This window comes from Dermacentor albipictus, chromosome 8 (assembly GCF_038994185.2).
Source record: "Dermacentor albipictus isolate Rhodes 1998 colony chromosome 8, USDA_Dalb.pri_finalv2, whole genome shotgun sequence".
NCBI lineage: Eukaryota > Metazoa > Arthropoda > Arachnida > Ixodida > Ixodidae > Dermacentor > Dermacentor albipictus.
The window spans coordinates 11,108,901-11,127,139 of record NC_091828.1 but is presented as its reverse complement, the minus strand read 5'-3'; the positions used below and the strand labels follow the sequence as shown (position 1 = coordinate 11,127,139).

Below are 18,239 nucleotides of genomic sequence, written 5' to 3'. Positions count from 1 at the left end.
ACAACGAGAGACGCTCTGCGCGGGCCAAGGCACTGGCTCGACAGCTGGAAGAGGACCCCGAGGTCCTCTACGCGGACGCCTCGCTTCCCAAGCATGGAACCAGAGCAACGGCGGTCGTCACCACCATCGATAAACTGGTCACAGGCGCGTCAATACGGACGTTGAATACAGCCGAAGCGGAAGAAGTGGCCGTGGCCCTCGAACTCGCACAACCGGGAGTGAGGACCATGGTCACAGACTCCCAGACCGCCTACGCAAGCTACCGCAAGGGGAACATCTCTCCCGCGGCACTAGCGATCCTCACCAAATGCAAATCACCGGGACGGGCCGTTGAGCTTGTGTGGGTCCCCGCTCACTCGCAAGTGGAAGGCAACGCACTCGCCGACCACTATGCCCGAGAACTGTCAATCCGGGCCGAGGACGAGCCAGAGCTACCGCACCCCGTGACAAGCTACAAAGAAATCACGCAAATGTACAGAAGCGGCAGACGTAGGCTTCCCCGTCCGCATCCGCAACTCAACCGAATGCAGCAAACGATCGTGCGACGCACGCAAGCGGGGTCGCTAGTGCATCCCGTGCTCTTGCACAAGATATTCCCAATGGAGCATGACACTTCATACCCTTTTTGCAGACGGTCAAAAGGCACTCTAGCACACATCCTTGCAGAGTGCACTAAGCTCAAGATCCCTCCACCATCCCTACCCCCCACCCTGCCCAGCCCCAACCCCCCCGAGCGATGGGAGACCTTGTTGTCCAGCCCCGACCTACCTACCCAGCTCGCGCTGGCGGCTAGGGGCCAGGAACTGCTGGACGCATATGGGACCTGAGAAGAAGGTTCCACCCCATCAGGTGCCAGCGCGCACCAACCATCACTAAGGACTCAGCACAAAAGTTGATTCTCTCTCTCTCTCTCTCCAACTTTAAATCCTAGAACTATTACACCTTTCCGCGTACCCCGGAGAATCATTACACCTTTCCACATACCTTTCCACATACCCTACGCCACATATCGCTCTGCGTTGAATTATGGGCGCACTTCTCTTCCACTTTGCTGTTATGTTTGTTTTCCTGTGTTTTCATATATATATATTGCCTGGTTTTATCCATATACCAAGGTATTTATATTCTTTTTGCCGATGTATTTCCTGGCCCAGTATTGACACTGCCTTTTCTATGTTTTATCGAACACCACACTACCTGATTTTTTACGCTAAATTTCAGACCTAAATTCTTTCCATCCTCTCCACACATATTATCCAGATGTTGCATATCACTTTGCTTGTTACCTAGCAACACAATGCCGTCGACATAAAAGAAACATGAGTGCTTGTTCTCTACTATTGTACCCGCCAGATTGTTTGAGAGAATAAAACTGATATTGTTTCCCTATAGTGCCCTTTACATCTTTACCACAGCGGCCTCTACTGGCGGCGATGAATGCTACTTCGGTCAAGTATGTTCAAGACAAGTGTGAATGATAGCCAAATCACGATTGTCGCTCCTTTCTAGCTACAATTCCGTACTACGTATCTACATTAGGCGCGGCCGCATTAGGAGGCCACAAGATCTTCATGCACGTAGCGCTTCTGCGCTTGCGAATATAAAACTTCATAATGCCTGAACTTTGCTGCCGCCGTAAGATAAAGCGTAGCGAAAGTCTACAAAAAGATTCACTTCCTGTAAAGATGGCGAATGCATTAGAAACGAGCACACATTCGTCCTGAATGGGCAGGCTAGGTAGTCAAGGCGCTGTCATGTCAGGCGATGACGCAAATTCCGTTGCATAGAGAAGCCTGTGGAATGGCTTTAGAAAACTCGCTTTTGTACGAGTAGAAAGAGGAAAGTTTATGTGGAGTATCTCTCTACCACGTGCCTCATAATCAAATAGTGGTTTCGACAAGGTTCTGAAGGTTTCTCCAGAGCTTAACCTAATATAAATAGGATATATCAACTAAAGTTAGTAAATGGTCAATTTGCTAGGTCCTAACCATAATGATGAAGTAGAACAGATATATTAGCAACTGATCGGTCAGCTACAAACGTTGCTCAGAACACTCACATAGTTTGGTATGACATGTATTAAATTAAAAGGGGCGGAAATGTCAGTTCGGGAAACGGAAATTGGCAATGGAAAACACTGCAATAACTGTACACGAGATGTATTGGCAAAGTTAGCATAAAGGTGTCAGCTGCTCGAAATGAACACTTTTTACTTAAATTAAAATGAAAGGAAAAATATTCGGAAAAGCTTGAGCGAGCAAATAAATAAAAAGAATGTTGTCGTACTCCACGCCGCCTCAATCGCTATAAGTATGACGGTCGGTAAACAAAGAGCATTTGCTGAACGACTACCTTGAGAATGATTGAGGTCTTAAATATGTTTGCAGAGGTACAAGTTGAGTAGAAGTGAAGGGAAAATGGCAGTCGAGCAACCAGAGAAGCTCTCCTAAGTTACAGAGTACATATTGCCGACACGATCAGGTAAAATTGCCTGAATGGTCAAGATTGGTCAGAAACTGGGAAATAGACGGCATTCGCAATTTAAGCTTTCAAATTAACTAGGAATCATTAATGATAGGATGAAACCGTGGAATGAAGATGCAGGTAAAATCTCAGGTAAAGATGGGAAACGATACATGCATCGTCGGTATTGTATTCCGAAGGCGGAAATGTTAGCGCTCATACTGTTACTTACTGAGTAAAGAAGCGTCATGCTGGTTGGTCAGTAATCGAAATGAACAAACTCGGCATCATGGACCGTGTGTTGCAGCAGTAGCGTTAGCGAAGAAGTAATACTCACCGTGATGACACCTCGCCTTGCTGTTTGACCGACGCGTCGAAATGCATGTACGTGTCGGATCCGTAGGCGTCGGCGTGGAACACAATCTTTACGTGTGGCGTCTCCGAAATGAACGTCTTTGGTGAGTCGATCTCGCCGCAGTAGAAACCAGGAGCGTCGCGGTTCGACTGGTTCGAGTCTCGGTATCCGTCCACGATCTGCACGTAGCCTCCATCGCACCTGAGTGGAAAAAGGCAATTATGGCACAGGATTAGGGTATAGCGAATGTAGGATTCTTTAATAGGTAGGCCCAATCAGATTAAGGAACAGCAGCCGCGGACAACATTGGTTCTAGTTGGTCTCGTAGGGCCTCCGAAGTGCGAGATAGCCAGCCGAGTACAGATAGCACAGAGGAGATAGGAGACTACAACGCTTGTGCTGTCTTTCTATCTGTATCGTCTTGCAGCCCTGGTACGTACTTCGCAAGTCAATCATATTAACTTGTGAATATGGCCGGCACGGCAAGCAACATGTTGTTGATGGAAGGGTCGTAACAATGGATCAGCGAGTATGCTTGCGCATTATAGCCCGTGCGCAAAATTTGTGACCAGGGACCAAAATCGGCCAGTCCTTCGTTAGGCGTCTTGCCAACATGCGCTGCAATGTATAATGTACGTGTGCACACTTCCAATGCAAAGCCTCACCCCCCCGCCTCCCTCCTCACAAAAAAATACACAATTACAATGGAAAGTACGGAGAACAAACGCAAGCTCACACATTATGAAAGTCACACTATGAGAATATAAATACGAACTGACCACTCATATTTATAGTCGAAGTGTGGGAGCAATCGTACCAGCATTCCGTCTATCAGCTTTTATAAAAGAAAGTAAGCTTTTCTTCACAGCCACGTAGAGGCAACTTGGTCGTGATACCCTGTCTCTAGCATGCACAGTTTCTTCAAAATATAGCCTACGAGTATGGCGGCCCATGCCGATAAGCAGCTCTGGGTTAGCGCCTGTCGTTAATGCCGTTGCTCTCTGTTGTGTTTAATTTGCGCTTATTTCTTTAATGGTAAGTCTAACAACACTTCTGCGCCCGTAACGGCAGCATTTCGGCTATGGCATTGCTCGAGGTTGTGAATTCGATCCAGGGCGTGGAAGCCATATTCCTGCTGAGGTGAAATACAAAAAAAAATTCGTGTAATTAGATTTAGGTGTTCGTTAAAAAATCCCAGAGAGTCGAAATTATACCGTAATCCACCACTACGACATGGCCGATAATCCGAAAGTGGTTTAGGCTTGTCCAGACAAATAATTGAATAAAAGTTCATCACTTCTGCGACAAAGCGATGTGCCCTGCGAGGAAATGACAATGGCGCACACCAATGCCTCAAGCAAACACTGTCTCCCTTTGTGTTCTTCGTGCTGCGCAAACAAAGAGCAACGGTGCTGGCAAGATAACATTTAACATCGACTCGCTACTCTCGCATTGAACTAAACGCTGAAGAAATGAAACATTCGCGGTTAACATTACGGTCAATCGTGAATCAGAGCACGCAGCCCAGAAAGCTTCGCCCACGGCGATTCCTACAGCTCGTGGTATCCGCGTAATCGTTCTGCTTAGGCAACCAGCTCGAGCCTCAATAACAAGGCACTGCCCTTTGTGTGTGGGTATGGACAAGCCACGCGCTCTGGTGGTGAACACGTGTGGTAGGCGGAATGGAAGCTGCGCTTTCTTCCCATCACAAGTAAGCGGGCATGAAAAAATACGACGTTATGGTTAAGCATAAATTTTTCTTGCAAGAGATAATTTTATAGTAGATGACGCCGTTCCAGTCCTTTCGTTTCTTGATGTAGCTACGCATCTTTTCAACCGTAACGATGTAGTCCAGCAATAAGCAGTGATAAAATAAATACCGGTTTACAACAGTGCTACGCCGTCTCTCTTCGCCCTTTGGTAGCTTGAGCATGACAATGTTCTGTAGGCGTAATGAAGTTTGAGCTGGTCGAGATGCGCAAGCAGAACACGTACACCCGGATGAAAAGGGCTAAAATTTAGTTTAATGGCCATCGATGTATACACAAGATGTTGCTGGAGATTCTGTCACCCGATGCACAACTGCCGCTAGGGAGCGAGTGATTGTTGCGCGACAACCAACTTGACAGCTACGATGCTCGCTTTGGCATCGGGAACAGCATTCCCGATGCTGTTCGCAATATTGAGCTGCATACTGCAGTTGGTAAAAGACCGTTCGTTACACAGCGGTGCCTCAAGTAGCGCAATTTCAGCCCGCGCGCTATAGTCAGCCGTTTGGACAAGCCAACTGCTGTGTTTGGTAGCACGGCCTATAAATTGAGCGTGCGAAGTAGCCAAGGCATGCGGTTGACAGCTAATCTGACATATTGCGCAAAACGCTTTTCTGTAATGTGACGCCGCGAGATTTTATGCCGACGAACATTATTTCCTGCTTACATTTCACAGTACGTTTCCGTAAGCAGATGGCTGTAAGCGCGGGTCAGTTTACGACGTACAGCACTGTCACACACGAACCCCTCACAGGCACGGTGTTCCCCGCCGCCGCTGCTGATTGCAATGGATGTGCCGGGTGTTCCCGAGGGTTGAGAAATTCGCTCTTCGCAGCGCGTATCGTTGGGCTAGTTGAAAACTGTGCGTATCTCCTGCGCTCTTACGAGGAACGGAAGAAGTGGAAACAGCTGTTCGTGCTGTCTCAATTCGTTTGTCTTTTTTTCCTAGAAGCGCCGCTGCACTTATTAACTAACACGCTCGAGAGACCCTTTGATGCTGCTCAATTCAGTAGCGGCGTCGCACCCATTTTGCGTACACTGTAGCGGAGCGATTGGGCACCCAAATTACCTTGAGTAAATAAAATGCGTAGGGTGTACGGTGAAGCTGAACAAGCCATGGCAGCTCCGTCGCAAAGAGCAATCTTTCACAATACGAGGCGTGCACTCACTGTAAGCCCCTACCTCTGGCGGTCGTCGGACGGCTCGCCAATGCGCAGCCGGATGAATCGAACGAAGACAACCCAGTCGTCCCGAGCAGGCCTCACTCGGATACGGTAGGTGCAGTGCAGGGGTCGACCACGGTTTCGCTCGGTCACTGGAGGACTTTCCACTCCCTGGTATATATCCACGGTCCGGTTGCATCGGTCGTCTTCGTCCACTGCGAGAAACCGCTTGGGGAGGTTACTGTTTGAATTGAGCGAACTACAAGAGCACTTGTTTGTGGGCTATCAGGTTCATTTCGCAAAACGGCGATTATTGCTAAGGACATACAGGCGTTTGTGCCAATTTCTGCCTTGTGTTCTAAATTTAGGATAAATATTTTTGTCAAATAATAATTTCTCGCACATAACAATGACAGTGCGGTGTTAAATTGAAAACAATGTCAACAGTCCCAATGTACCATATCACATCATACCAAGTATATCTGCTAGTTTGACGTAATAGCTCTGCGGAAATCTGCAAGGTGGAGAGAAGTAATTAATTATGGGAAAATGAGACAACCATCCAAACATAGCTAAGCGCTAGAAAGGAAACTCATATGGGTTCCTCGATTGAAAAGCTTCGCAGTTGAAAAAAAATTCGTCGTGGTCCGGGACTCGAACGCAAGCTACGTTTGAGTGAATGTCTCGTTTTGCCTTTAATAATGGCTTTTCTCCACCTTGCGGATTTCCGCACAACAATTACGTCAAGCTCTTGCCTTTGCTTCTGAGTTGTTGATAAATTCGACTTCGCCTGCCATTTGCTAGCCGCCGAGTTAGCTCAGATGGTAGAGCGGCTGCCCCAGAATGGCGATGGTCCCGGATTCGTGTCCCGGATCAGGACGAATTTTTCTTCGGCTCCGAAGCTTTTCTTCTGAGGAACGGGTATGGGTTTCCTTTGTAGCGCTTAGGTACGTTTGGGCAGATATCTCATTTTCTTTTTATAAATACATACCGGTATTTCTGCCATGCACCGGTGACAACCTTTCTAATAACAATAATAAACATATCTAACGAAAAGTTTCTAGATGCGCCGGCTACTATTCTGCGCCGATTTGCCATGAAAATATAAACGTTCCCCAAATAGCGTGGCCATAGTCATACAAAAGCACTCATAAGCCAGCTCGCGCGAGTAGTTAACACGTGGTGACACAAAATCTGCTACATCCCTTTCCATGTTTACAAGTGCAATGCAATCAGAATGAAAAAGAAATAATTATCAACTCTTCCCCTTCCGGAAAATGGGGTTAAGCGCAGCTTGTGCTGCGTGCACCTGACCTTCGTCACGGCTAAGTAAGCCACAGGTAACGGTGCCTGGTTGCTTTGGCATCCCGCTTTTTCAGTTCGGAATTTCCTTCTCGTTGCTGTCGGATTGATTGCCTGGGCTCCGGCGACTCTAACGGCTGCAACGGTGCACCGACGGTGAGCCCTTTCACGTACGAGTTCATACTGGCGCTCGTGGAAGGCTGCTCTTTCCTTGGGGGAACGCACAACGCGCGGCCGTCCCATATATTTTCCGAGACTGAACTGAGTGAAAACAAAGCCGGCGCCGCGCGCGCGAGGTCCTTTAATGCCCTTTCCCTCCCCGGCGGAAGCGAAACCTCTGATTGGCTTCGCGCATTGCCTGAGCTTGCACCTATGCATCTGGAATCCTTGCTAATGGCTCACGCTTCGGCGCCGGTGCAGCTGTCAACTCAGTCAGCTCATCAAACCGCTCTGTCCCCACAGCTGCTGTGCTCTGGCAGCAACTGTGTTCTGCATGACTACGGCAACGCCACTTGTGAGCAAATTCAAGCTGCCCTTGAACAATAAGACAAATGTATACGCCACAAAATATGTCTCCATGATAATATATGGACGTACAGCGAACAATGACCCAACAAAATCACATGTCTGGGATCTATGTTGACACAAGTGCCGCGAACATCGATGCAGATTTCTGAAATATTACATATAATACTGGTACGAAGTCCCACATGTTTGAAATTGTATAAATACATATAATTTTCCGCGCTTTTTGTTTCATCAAAACACAAAATTTAAGACTTTACTAGCTTACACGAGGTTGTTATTATGAGGCACGCCGTAGTCCGGGACTCCGCTATAGTTTGACCCCCGAGGTTTTTTAACCGTACGCAATGTATGGGACATGGATGTTTCTGCATTTAACCCCAATCGATATGCGGCTTGTGCCATTTCACCCAAAATGTCTGAGCCTACAAATGCACATCAAGGCACTCTAATGTTTTGCAATGCTTATGCAGTACTGCTATCCCAAGCTATGCCGAAATACAAGCTTCCAATCACATGGATATACCGCGGAACGTTGACGTGATGGTCCGGACAATACGAAGGTGACGTGCGATGTTTGAAGAGTAAAGAAGGGGGATGAGAACTGTACGCAGAGAGACGTACGACACTTATGTAATTGTATTGAGGCATTATTTGTCTCTCGTGTCCGAGTAGAACAGGCCCACCGGCTGCACAGACACGTCCCATCATGGCGCAATGCACAATCGCCCTTGTGCCACGCGTCGAATGCATGTTGAGGAACCCCAGGTGGTATAATTTAATCTGTAACTTCCCTGTCAATTATGGCGTGAATCATAGTCAGATCGTGGGTTTCGTACTTGAAACAAAAGAATTAAAAATTCGGCAGCATGTTACGCTCGCGTTACATGTGAAGGCGAAAGCCTGCTGCACTCGTGGCAGTGCATTAAGTGGTACGATCGGAATGTCAGTCTTCTTGCGGGAAGTAACGAGCCACAATATAAATAAACGTCTGGCACTCTAGGTCGACCTCCTTAATGACACATGCGAGCACCCAATGCATAACCTAAACCTTCTTTCGTTATTTATTTCGCTCGCTCTTTCTTTGTCCTTTCTTTCGTTCCTTCTTGCTTTCCTTCGTTCTTTCTTTCTTTCGTTGCTTTATAATATTCAGGCATTGCAGTTTTGCTTGCTTACGGAGGTATGATTCTTTGTTGATGATGATAATTCTTGTTTCACTCGTCTACTTGTTTTCTTTCACTGGAGGAGACGCCCATTTTTTTGGGTATGGCGATTGCAACGAGCCACTTAAGGCTTTCGCCTTAAAGTTAAGAATGGGGACATACCTGATGGTTCAAATATATATTCCCAAATATATATTCAACGAAATGAAAGGAATTGTTCAATAGGAGGCGCTTTTCTAACAAAATATATATTTCTAACAAATAACAGTGGTAGCAGAGGGGTATTCGGTCAGGAGTGCGCCATACATCAGCCTTCCTGAATCTTCTCTCGGGTGGCGGCAGCGTAGTTCGAGGCATCGAGCTATTCATAGAGGAAGTGGCGGCGACGTCAGCACGTGCGGGAGTTTGCCGGAGCACATCGGCATATGAGACGCTCGGTTGGCGCAGTCGTAGCGCTTCGGGCTGCGCACTGAGCTGTGGTTCCCGGACGGCCTGCCTGACCTCTTCACGAACCAGGTCTGCCAGGGAAGAGGGCATTGGAGCGTTCTGGTCAAGCCGTAGCCGCTGGAGCTCTTCTCGCACTACAGATCGCACGAGCTCTCGTATGATCTTCACGCTATTTCCAAAGACGGCTGGAACTGTGTCTACAGAGGCGAGGTTCATCTCCCGGTTGTACATCCTTGATCGCTGTTGCAACGTGCTTTCCATTGTTGTCGCCTCTGCACGAAACTCAGCGACGGTGCGCGGCGGGCTCCGAACCAACCCTGCAAACAGTTCCTGTTTTACGCCGCGCATTAGATGACGCAGTTTCTTGTCCTCGCTCATGTTCGGATCGGCTCGGCGGAATAGTCGGGCCATGTCTTCTACATACATGGCCACGCTTTCGTTATTACGCTGGTTTCTTGCTTGCAGGGCAGCTTCGGCCCTATCCCTGCGGTCGGTACTCGGGTAAGTTGCCAGCAACTCCAGTCGGAAAGCATCCCACGACAGAAACGTCGCTTCGTGGTTTTCAAACCACGTTCGAGCGCTGTCCTCTAATGCGAAGTAAACATTTCGTATCTTGCGCTCTCCGTTCCATCCATTGAACTCAGCGACGCGCTCAAAGCATTCTAGCCAGTCCTCCGCGTCTTCAAATGTGTCGCCGTGGAAAGGCTCTGGCGTCATTGGCGAGTTGACCACGATGTGAGTTGGCGTGGTTTGAGTCGTCATCTCGGTAGCGTTTCCGCTAGCAGATGCTGACGCTCCGATAGAAACCGGCAAGGGGGAAAACTCGGGGGGCTCTCACCACGTAGGCGACGACTGCTGCGTTGGTGAACAGGAGTCAACTCGATGGGTCCAAGTCGCCGTGAGTCCGGGCTCCTTTCTCTGGCTTGAGAAGGGCTTGAAATCATACCCCGCACCTCCACCAGATTTGTAACGCACAGTTGAGTGACGTTGCTTTAATCAATCTACCTTGGGCGAACTTGTGCCCGACAAAGAGCTAAACGAGAGCCTCGCTAGAGCGTCCACAGTCTTTTCGCAAGAGACCCGCACCTCTTCTTCTTCCCTCGTGTCCCGCGCTGATGGCACGTTGCTCCGATTGCGCGTGCCTTGCGGGCCCGTGTTGCCCGCTTCACTGCCGCTATCTTTCGCAGGTAGCAGTAAGCAGCTGGACGGACGCAGGAGGCGGCTGGCGTGTAATTTGAAATCATCTTGCGTCAATATGATTTTGATAAGCGGCCGAGTTTGAGGAGGCTGGTAGGGCGTTCATGGTACCTCGTTCCCACTGAACAATTATAACAATTGGCCACGTCGACTTTAATGTCGGTGTCGGTGCCATCAGCATAGCCGGCTTTAGAGAAGTACGATTAAATACCATGCAAGAGAAAAGTACAGTGTACACCACCGATGCGAAACTAACAAGCTATTTTAAAGCGTCGCGAAGAAAGCGCTTCTGCCGCGGCGTCAGAACTTATGTCGCTGCGACAGCAAGTGGGACATTTCTAACGGTATGACAGAAAATGTGTAGACCCGACAGGGAGTTGCTGTTTCAACGTCAGAATCTCTGTCGCGATAGAAAGTTGTTGTGACTTCATAATCTCGAGTCCCGACAGAACGTTTCTGTTGCGACTTCAGAACTCTTGGTCTTCGCGACAGAATGATTCTGTTGGGACATCAGAATTTCTGTCGTAACGTCAGAAATGGCTGTCGCAACTACAGAAACATCAGAAACTGCGGTCGTGCAACAGATTTTTGTATTCGCAACAGTAATTTCTGTAGCTGCCACAGGAATTCCTGTCGTCGTTTTCGACTGGATATATATATATATATATATATATATATATATATATATATATATATATATACTTATGGATGTCGCCATCGAGCACGGGCGTTGGTCGACGTTGAGGGGGACTTGGAGAACTTAAGGGTTATTTACATAATTTACAGATAAAAAAATTTGGGGGACTCTTAAGCTTTGCCTTTAAGGGTGGAACGCAATAGCGTTCAAAGTTCCCTGACTGCTTCTCACGCTTCCCGGTAACTGCAGTTTATGTAACCGGAATGTTTACCGGGAACGCTGGCCATGAGCGCTATGCATGAAAGCGAGCGCTCTTGTGGGCCGCGAATAATTGATGGATGCTATGGCCGTCCTCTTTGGAACGGTGTGGTAGACTGAGCCACCAAGGTCTTCTTATTATATTGCTTAATGTCCTACCTAAGGTAAAGAAGAAAAAGAAACTAAGAAAGGACCCATGATGAATTCCCTTAGCGAAACTTTCTGAGCTCGCATTGTGAACTTTGTTTTTTAATGTTTCAGTTGTTTGTCTTTTCCCTAATTTTCTTCCACCAACCTTCCTATCGCCTCGTACTCATCTTTCTGTACGCTGCGTGCGGGCAGCAGCGTACGCTGCGGCACAAGACGTGGCGGAGGCGAGCGTCATTTGAAGGAGTGGCAAGGAAGCGGGTGCGCCACTTTACGGCCTTCGAGAGTTGCACGCGCAAAACTGGGAGGCCATGGCCACTCGATGAATGGTAGAAACGCTGGAAAAGAGTTTTGTGGTTTGCGCGTAAAAAAATAAAGTGTTCTGATAAATTCAAATTGTAATGAGACGCTATCATGTATGTAGATTGTGTGCAAGTCATACTTTACAATTTTCTGCGAATTTTACCTTGAGAGATTCAATTTGTTCAGAAGCTTTCTTGCGCCACATCGAGGGCTGGCGTGGTTGAGTATGTCTGGTTCGAAATTCTTTTTGCCGCTGTGACATCCGATGCTCGACGCCGGAGGCGGCACGCCGAAGCAGGATTTTCTGCCACACGTGGCCTTTAACGCTATCGCGTTAATGAGAGTTCAGGTTCATCGACAGCCGGCAGAAAATCGTACGCTGCTGCCCGTGGCAAGAACGTCTCTTCCTTTCCGATGGTTTGCTGGTGTATATCCCCTTCAGGCCATCGGGGTCATGCCATTTTCATCCATCGTGAGGTTCATAGTGCGTGAAAAAGACAAGGACGAAAGTGAGACGTGACACACACAGGCGCTGTGTGTGTCACGTCTCACTTTCGTCCTGGTCTTTTTTCCGCTCTATAAACATCACGATGTCTTACCAACAAGCTCAAATCAGTGCTTTACAGCATTTTCATCCAGTCGTCGAACTCACGCAGGTGCCGTAATAGTCATCGAATCGTACACCCGTGCAAGTGGGGAAATGTTCGGCCATTGGTGACACCACTTCATCTGTGCTCCGATGACCGCAAAAGTCTGGAGTTGTCTCCTCGATGGGTTGTCCTTGTGCGAGCTCTCAGTGGCACAAAGCAGCTTTTGCCGTGATTAAGGTCAAAAACCTCCAACCGTGCCGGCCTCCAGGTACGGTTTCGGGAAGCGTCACACGAGGACGGAATAGTCAAACTTTCTGGCGGGTCCGTTTACATGGTCGACGCGCACCGGCTCACCATAACTGGAATGTGGCGGCGAATTGCTTGCGCTCGAAGAACGTGATCAGCGCTAATTAATGGTCCCTATATAACAGCTGCCCCGGAAGTTCGGAGTTGCCATCAAGAACACTGATGCCGCGTGTAGTGCAATGGCCACGAGCTTCGTGTGACAAATTTCTGAATCCCGTGCACTGGCCAGCCTATGTCAAGAAAAAAAAAACATAGCGCTGCCACCGTGCAAGTGGTCATGTCATTACGACACCAAACTCAACCATGTCTTTTTTCTATGTCAGTTTTAATAAATCAGATCTAGCCACCTTTCTAAAAAGCTTTCCATATATTCTCCGATGCCGACAAGGCCAGGGTATTATGGCCGTTGCAAAAGATTCGCGACAAAACAAAACAATAATGAAAGCAACCAATATTACTATACACAAGCAATGCTGTGAGGCCACGAGTATGATTTCCCGCGCATAATAAATCTACAACATGCAGCGGTGGCGTAGAGGTAGAACACCCGCCTCGCGTGCAAGAGGTAAGATGTCCGTGGTTCGAATCCCGGTGCCGCAATTTTCCACCGGAATAAAAAAAAATCCGAGTGTTGATAAAATTGCACAAACAGGCCTGGAGTGTGGCCTGACCCCGGTGACCAGAGCCGGTAACGCACTCCCTCACCAGAGCAGGATTGGCCACCCTGGTGCAGTACTTGGCCACAACCTCCTATACGAACACAACAATCAAACCTCGGCCCTCAGTCCCCAGCAGCTGTGAAGCAACTGACCACGGCGGCGGTCAGACCTGCAACGCAGCAGAGGGTGCTAAGAATCACTGGCTCCGGACAGGCCGCCAATTGAATATGAACCTGGCAACGTTTAACGCTAGAACGTTAGCTAGTGAGGCGAGTCTAGCAGTGCTATTGGAGGAATTGGAGGGCACTAAATGGGATATAATAGGGCTCAGTGAAGTTAGGAGGCCAAAAGAAGCATATACAGTGCTAAAAAGCGGGCACGTCCTGTGCTACAGGGGCTTAGCGGAGAGAAGAGAACTAGGAGTCGGATTCCTGATTAATAAGAATATAGCTGGTAACATACAGGAATTCTATAGCAATAACGAGAGGGTGGCATGTCTTGTTGTGAAACTTAATAAGAGGTACAAAATGAAGATTGTACCAGTCTACGCCCCTACATCCAGTCATGATGACCAGGAAGTCGAAAGCTTTTATGAAGACGTGGAATCGGTGATGGGTAGAGTGAAAACCAAATACACTATACTAATGGGCGACTTTAATGCCAAGGTAGGCAAGAAGCAGGCTGGAGACAAGGCAGTAGGGGAATAAGGCATAGGCGCCAGGAATAGCAGGGGAGAGTTATTAGTAGAGTTTGCGGAACAGAATAATATGAGGATAATGAATACCTTCTTCAGCAAGCGGGATAGCCCAAAGTGGACGTGGAGGAGCCCGAACGGCGAGACTAGAAATGAAATAGACCTCATAATCTGAGCTAACCCTGGCGTCCTACAAGATGTGGACGTGCTCGGCAAAGTGCGCTGCAGTGACCACAGGATGGTAAGAACTCGAATTAGCCTAGAGCTAAGGAGGGAACGGAAGAAACTAGTACATGAGAAGCTGATTAATGAGTTAGCGGTAAGAGGGAAAATAGAAGAATTCCAGATCAAGCTACAGAACAGGTATTCAGCTTTAACTCAGGAAGAGGACCTTAGTGTTGAAACAATGAACGACAATCTTGTGGGCATCATTAAAGAGTGTGCAATGGAAGTCGGTGGTAACTCCATTAGGCAGGATGCCGGCACACTATCGCAGGAGACGAAATATCTGATCAAGAAACGCCAATGTATGAAAGCCCTACAGCTAGAATAGAACTGGCAGAACTTTCGAAGTTAATCAACAAGCGTAAGACAGCTGACATAAGGAAGTATAATATGGATAGAATTGAACATGCTCTCAGGAACGGAGGAAGCCTAAAACAGTGAAGAAGAAACTAGGAATCGGCAAGAATAAGATGTATGCGTTAAGAGACAAAGCCGGCAATATCATCACTAATATGGATGAGATAGTTCAAGTGGCAGAGGAGTTCTATAGAGATTTATACAGTACCAGTGGCACCCACGACGATAATGGAAAGGAAAATAGTTTCGAAGAATTCGAAATGCCAAAGGTAACGCCGGAAGAAGTAAAGAAAGCCTTGGTAGATATGCAAAGGGGGAAGGCAGCTGGGGAGGATCAGGTAACAGCAGATTTGTTGAAGGATGGTGGACAGATTGTTCTAGAGAAACCGGCCACCCTGTATACGCAATGCCTCATGACCTCGAGCGTACCGGAATCTTGGAAGAACGCTAACATTATCCTAATTCATAAGAAAGGAGACGCCAAAGACTTGAAAAATAATAGATGGATCAGCTTACTGTGCGTTGACTACAAACTATTTACTAAGGTAATCGCAAATAGAAACAGGAACACCTTAGACTTCTGTCAAGCAAAGGACCAGGCAGGATTCCGCAAAGGCTACTCAACAATTGATCATATTCACACTATCAATCAGGTGATAGAGAAATCTGCGGAATATAACCAACCGTTATATATAGCTTTCATTGATTACGAGAAACCGTTTGATTCTGTTGAAACCTCAGCAGTCATGGAGGCATTACGGAATCAGGGTGTAGACGAGCCGTATGTAAAAATACTGAAAGATATCTATAGCGGCTCCACAGCCACCGTAGTCCTCCATAAAGCAAGCAACAAAATCCCAATAAAGAAAGGCGTCAGGCAGGGAGATACGATCTCTTCAATGCTATTCACAGCATGTTTACAGGAGGTATTCAGAGACCTGGATTGGGAAGAATTGGGGATAAAAGTTAATCGAGAGTACCTTTGTACCTTGCGATTCGCTGATGATATTGCCTTGCTTAGTAACTCAGGGGACCAATTGCAATGCATGCTCACTGACCTGGAGAGGCAAAGCAGAAGAGTGGGTCTAAACATTAATCTGCAGAAAACTAAAGTAATGTTGAACAGTCTCGGAAGAGAACAGCAATTTGCAATGGGCAGCGAGGCACTGGAAGTCGTAAGGGAATACACCTACTTGGGGCAGGTAGTGACGGCGGATCCGGATCATGAGACGGAAATAATCAGGAGGATAAGAATGGGCTGGGGTGCGTGTGGCAGGCATTCTCAGATCATGAAGAGCAGGTTACCATTATCCCTCAAGAGAAAAGTATATAATAGCTGTGTCTTACCAGTACTCACCTACGGGGCAGAAACCTGGAGGCTAACGAAAAGAGTTCTACTCAAATTGAGGACAACGCAACGAGCTATGGAAAGAAGATTGATAGGTGTAACGTTAATGGATAAGAAATGAGCAGATTGGGTCAGGGAACAAACGCGAGTTAATGACATCTTAGTTGAAATCAAGAAAAAGAAATGGGCATGGGCAGGACATGTAATGAGGAGGGAAGATAACCGATGGTCATTAAGGGTTACGGACTGGATCCTGAGGGAAGGGAAGCTTAGCAGGGGGCGGCAGAAGGTTAGGTTGGCGGATGAGATTAAGAAGTTTGCAGGGACAGCGTGGCCACAATTAGTACATGACCGGGGTTGTTGGAGAAATATGTGAGAGGCCTTTGCCCTGCAGTGGGCGTGACTAAGCTGATGATGATGATGAATAAATCTACATACCTCCTTATTCAAAGGAAGGAAGGCAATACGTCAGTTTACTGAAACAACAGGCTCAATTAACCGCGTTCCCATATAACTTGCCCTTTTTGTTATGGACGGTGAATTTCTGTTCCTGAAGAATCAGACTACGTATGAGTAAATGTCCGTTCTTAGGGGACATCTGTGTGAGCCAGGTGAGAGGACAGTGGTCGGATTCAAAATGACAGATGTTTCCGCACGGGCCTTTGTTGCATTACACTGTACTGATGTGAAAATAGACATCATTGCCCTTGCCACTGTCAACTTTGGTCAATAAAGATAAGATCATTTCTGGACCGCCCAAACCAAACAGGCGCATTCTATTACGCGGCACTCTACTGCCGAAGTAACTGAGGCTTTTTGTAATTTTTTTCTCTCTTAATACTTTACCTTCTCCTATACAGATCATCAGCATGAACCGTCTACCTCATTCATTCCTTTTATTTACTACAACGCCAGTAGAAATAACTGCATTTATAAACAATCAAAAAGTGAAAGCGCTTGAAGGGATGAGGTCCATTCTGCTAATATTAAAATATTTGTTCACCTAATCTCAGACATACTATCACTTATTGTTACTTTATCATTCTAGACGGCTTTATTTCCTTCTGAACATAAGCCTCGCAAAACCATCCAAGTTCTAAAAAAAAGGCGATAGCTCATTGCTACATAATGACAGACCTATTCACATGCTACTATTCTTTTTGAAAGTTATTGAGAAACAAATTCAAATATGGCTAAAGAAACACCTTTCTAAATTTAATATCCTTTCTTCATATGAGTTTGGTGTTTGCCGTGGATTATCCACAGAGCTGGCACTCATTCATCTTACCGACTAAATAAGGAAATTAATCGACGAAGGATTTCTCGCCGCCCAGTTTTTGTCGATATAACGCAAGCATAAATCTTAATATCCCATTGTCTATGATGGAAGGAATTGGCATTTGTGGGCCCGCTGTTAGACTACTGAGTGAGTGAGTGTGAACTTCAGTTAGGGCCTGAGGGGAAAGAATGAAATCAATCCGGCGGCTACACCCAGGTCGGATCCGGTAAACGGAGCCCTTCGCGACGGGCCGGGCGCTCTAGACAGCCTTGGGCTGAGCGATGAACTCTGTGCTTCTGAGTGCTGAATCCCAGGAGGACACATGCTCTGGCTGGCAGGGCTGTATTCGAAGCAATATTCGTGGCCCCTGTGTGGGCATTCAGTAGAAAGGTCTAGATCGATCCTTCTTGGTGTCGTTGGTGTGATGTATGTTCTAGTCTGCAACTGTCTGTAATTGACGGCCTGTGCTTTTTTGAGCTTTGGTTGAGAAGGGGGAAAGTTCTACGTCATAACCTATCATTTGAAGTGATCTTGTGGTATGAAACGAGCGGGTCTTTGTTGTCTAGCTCCGAACAGGCTGGGTTGAAGAGGGGGGTGGACCACAGACGCGGAATGTGAATTTTCGCGCCAGTTGGTGTGCCTGTTTATTCGTATTACAATCAGGACATCCGGAAAGGTTGCCCATGTGGGCCGGGAACCATGTGATGTGTGGGTACATATGGTTGTAATATCCCGTTTCTGGAAAAGGCATTTTGTTGACAACCATAACTGCTTACCAGGAGACGAGGGCCGCCGAGAAGGTTATAATGGCTGTTCTTGAGTGCGAGTAAATGACGGAGGCTCCTTTGCAGCTTCGAAGGGCCACCGCGATGGCCATTTCTTTTGCATCATGAGTGAAGTTGGTAACTACCATGGCTGCGTTGTGAGCGAGCCATGGGGGCCAACACGGAGACCACGTAAGCACCTCGATTCAAATATCTGGCCGCGTCCACGAAGGGGACTTCCGTTTCGTTGCGTTTGATGTTGTGGCCTGGTTTCGATGATGTGGGCCG

At 47.4% G+C, this 18,239-nt stretch overlaps 1 protein-coding gene across 3 annotated transcripts in view; it reads right to left on the bottom strand.

Annotated features, from left to right (window-relative positions):
• The window catches only part of LOC135915547 (uncharacterized), a 443,789-nt gene that overhangs the window by 227,562 nt on the left and 197,988 nt on the right, over window positions 1–18,239 (bottom strand). For all 3 annotated transcript variants that reach the window (XM_065448668.2, XM_070523050.1, XM_065448667.2), the window contains exons 2-3: window positions 5,770–5,965; window positions 2,801–3,019 (exon numbers count right to left, since the gene is read on the bottom strand). In XM_065448668.2, coding sequence (XP_065304740.1) covers window positions 2,801–3,019; window positions 5,770–5,965 — 415 coding nt within the window. The remainder of the gene's footprint in view (window positions 1–2,800; window positions 3,020–5,769; window positions 5,966–18,239) is intronic.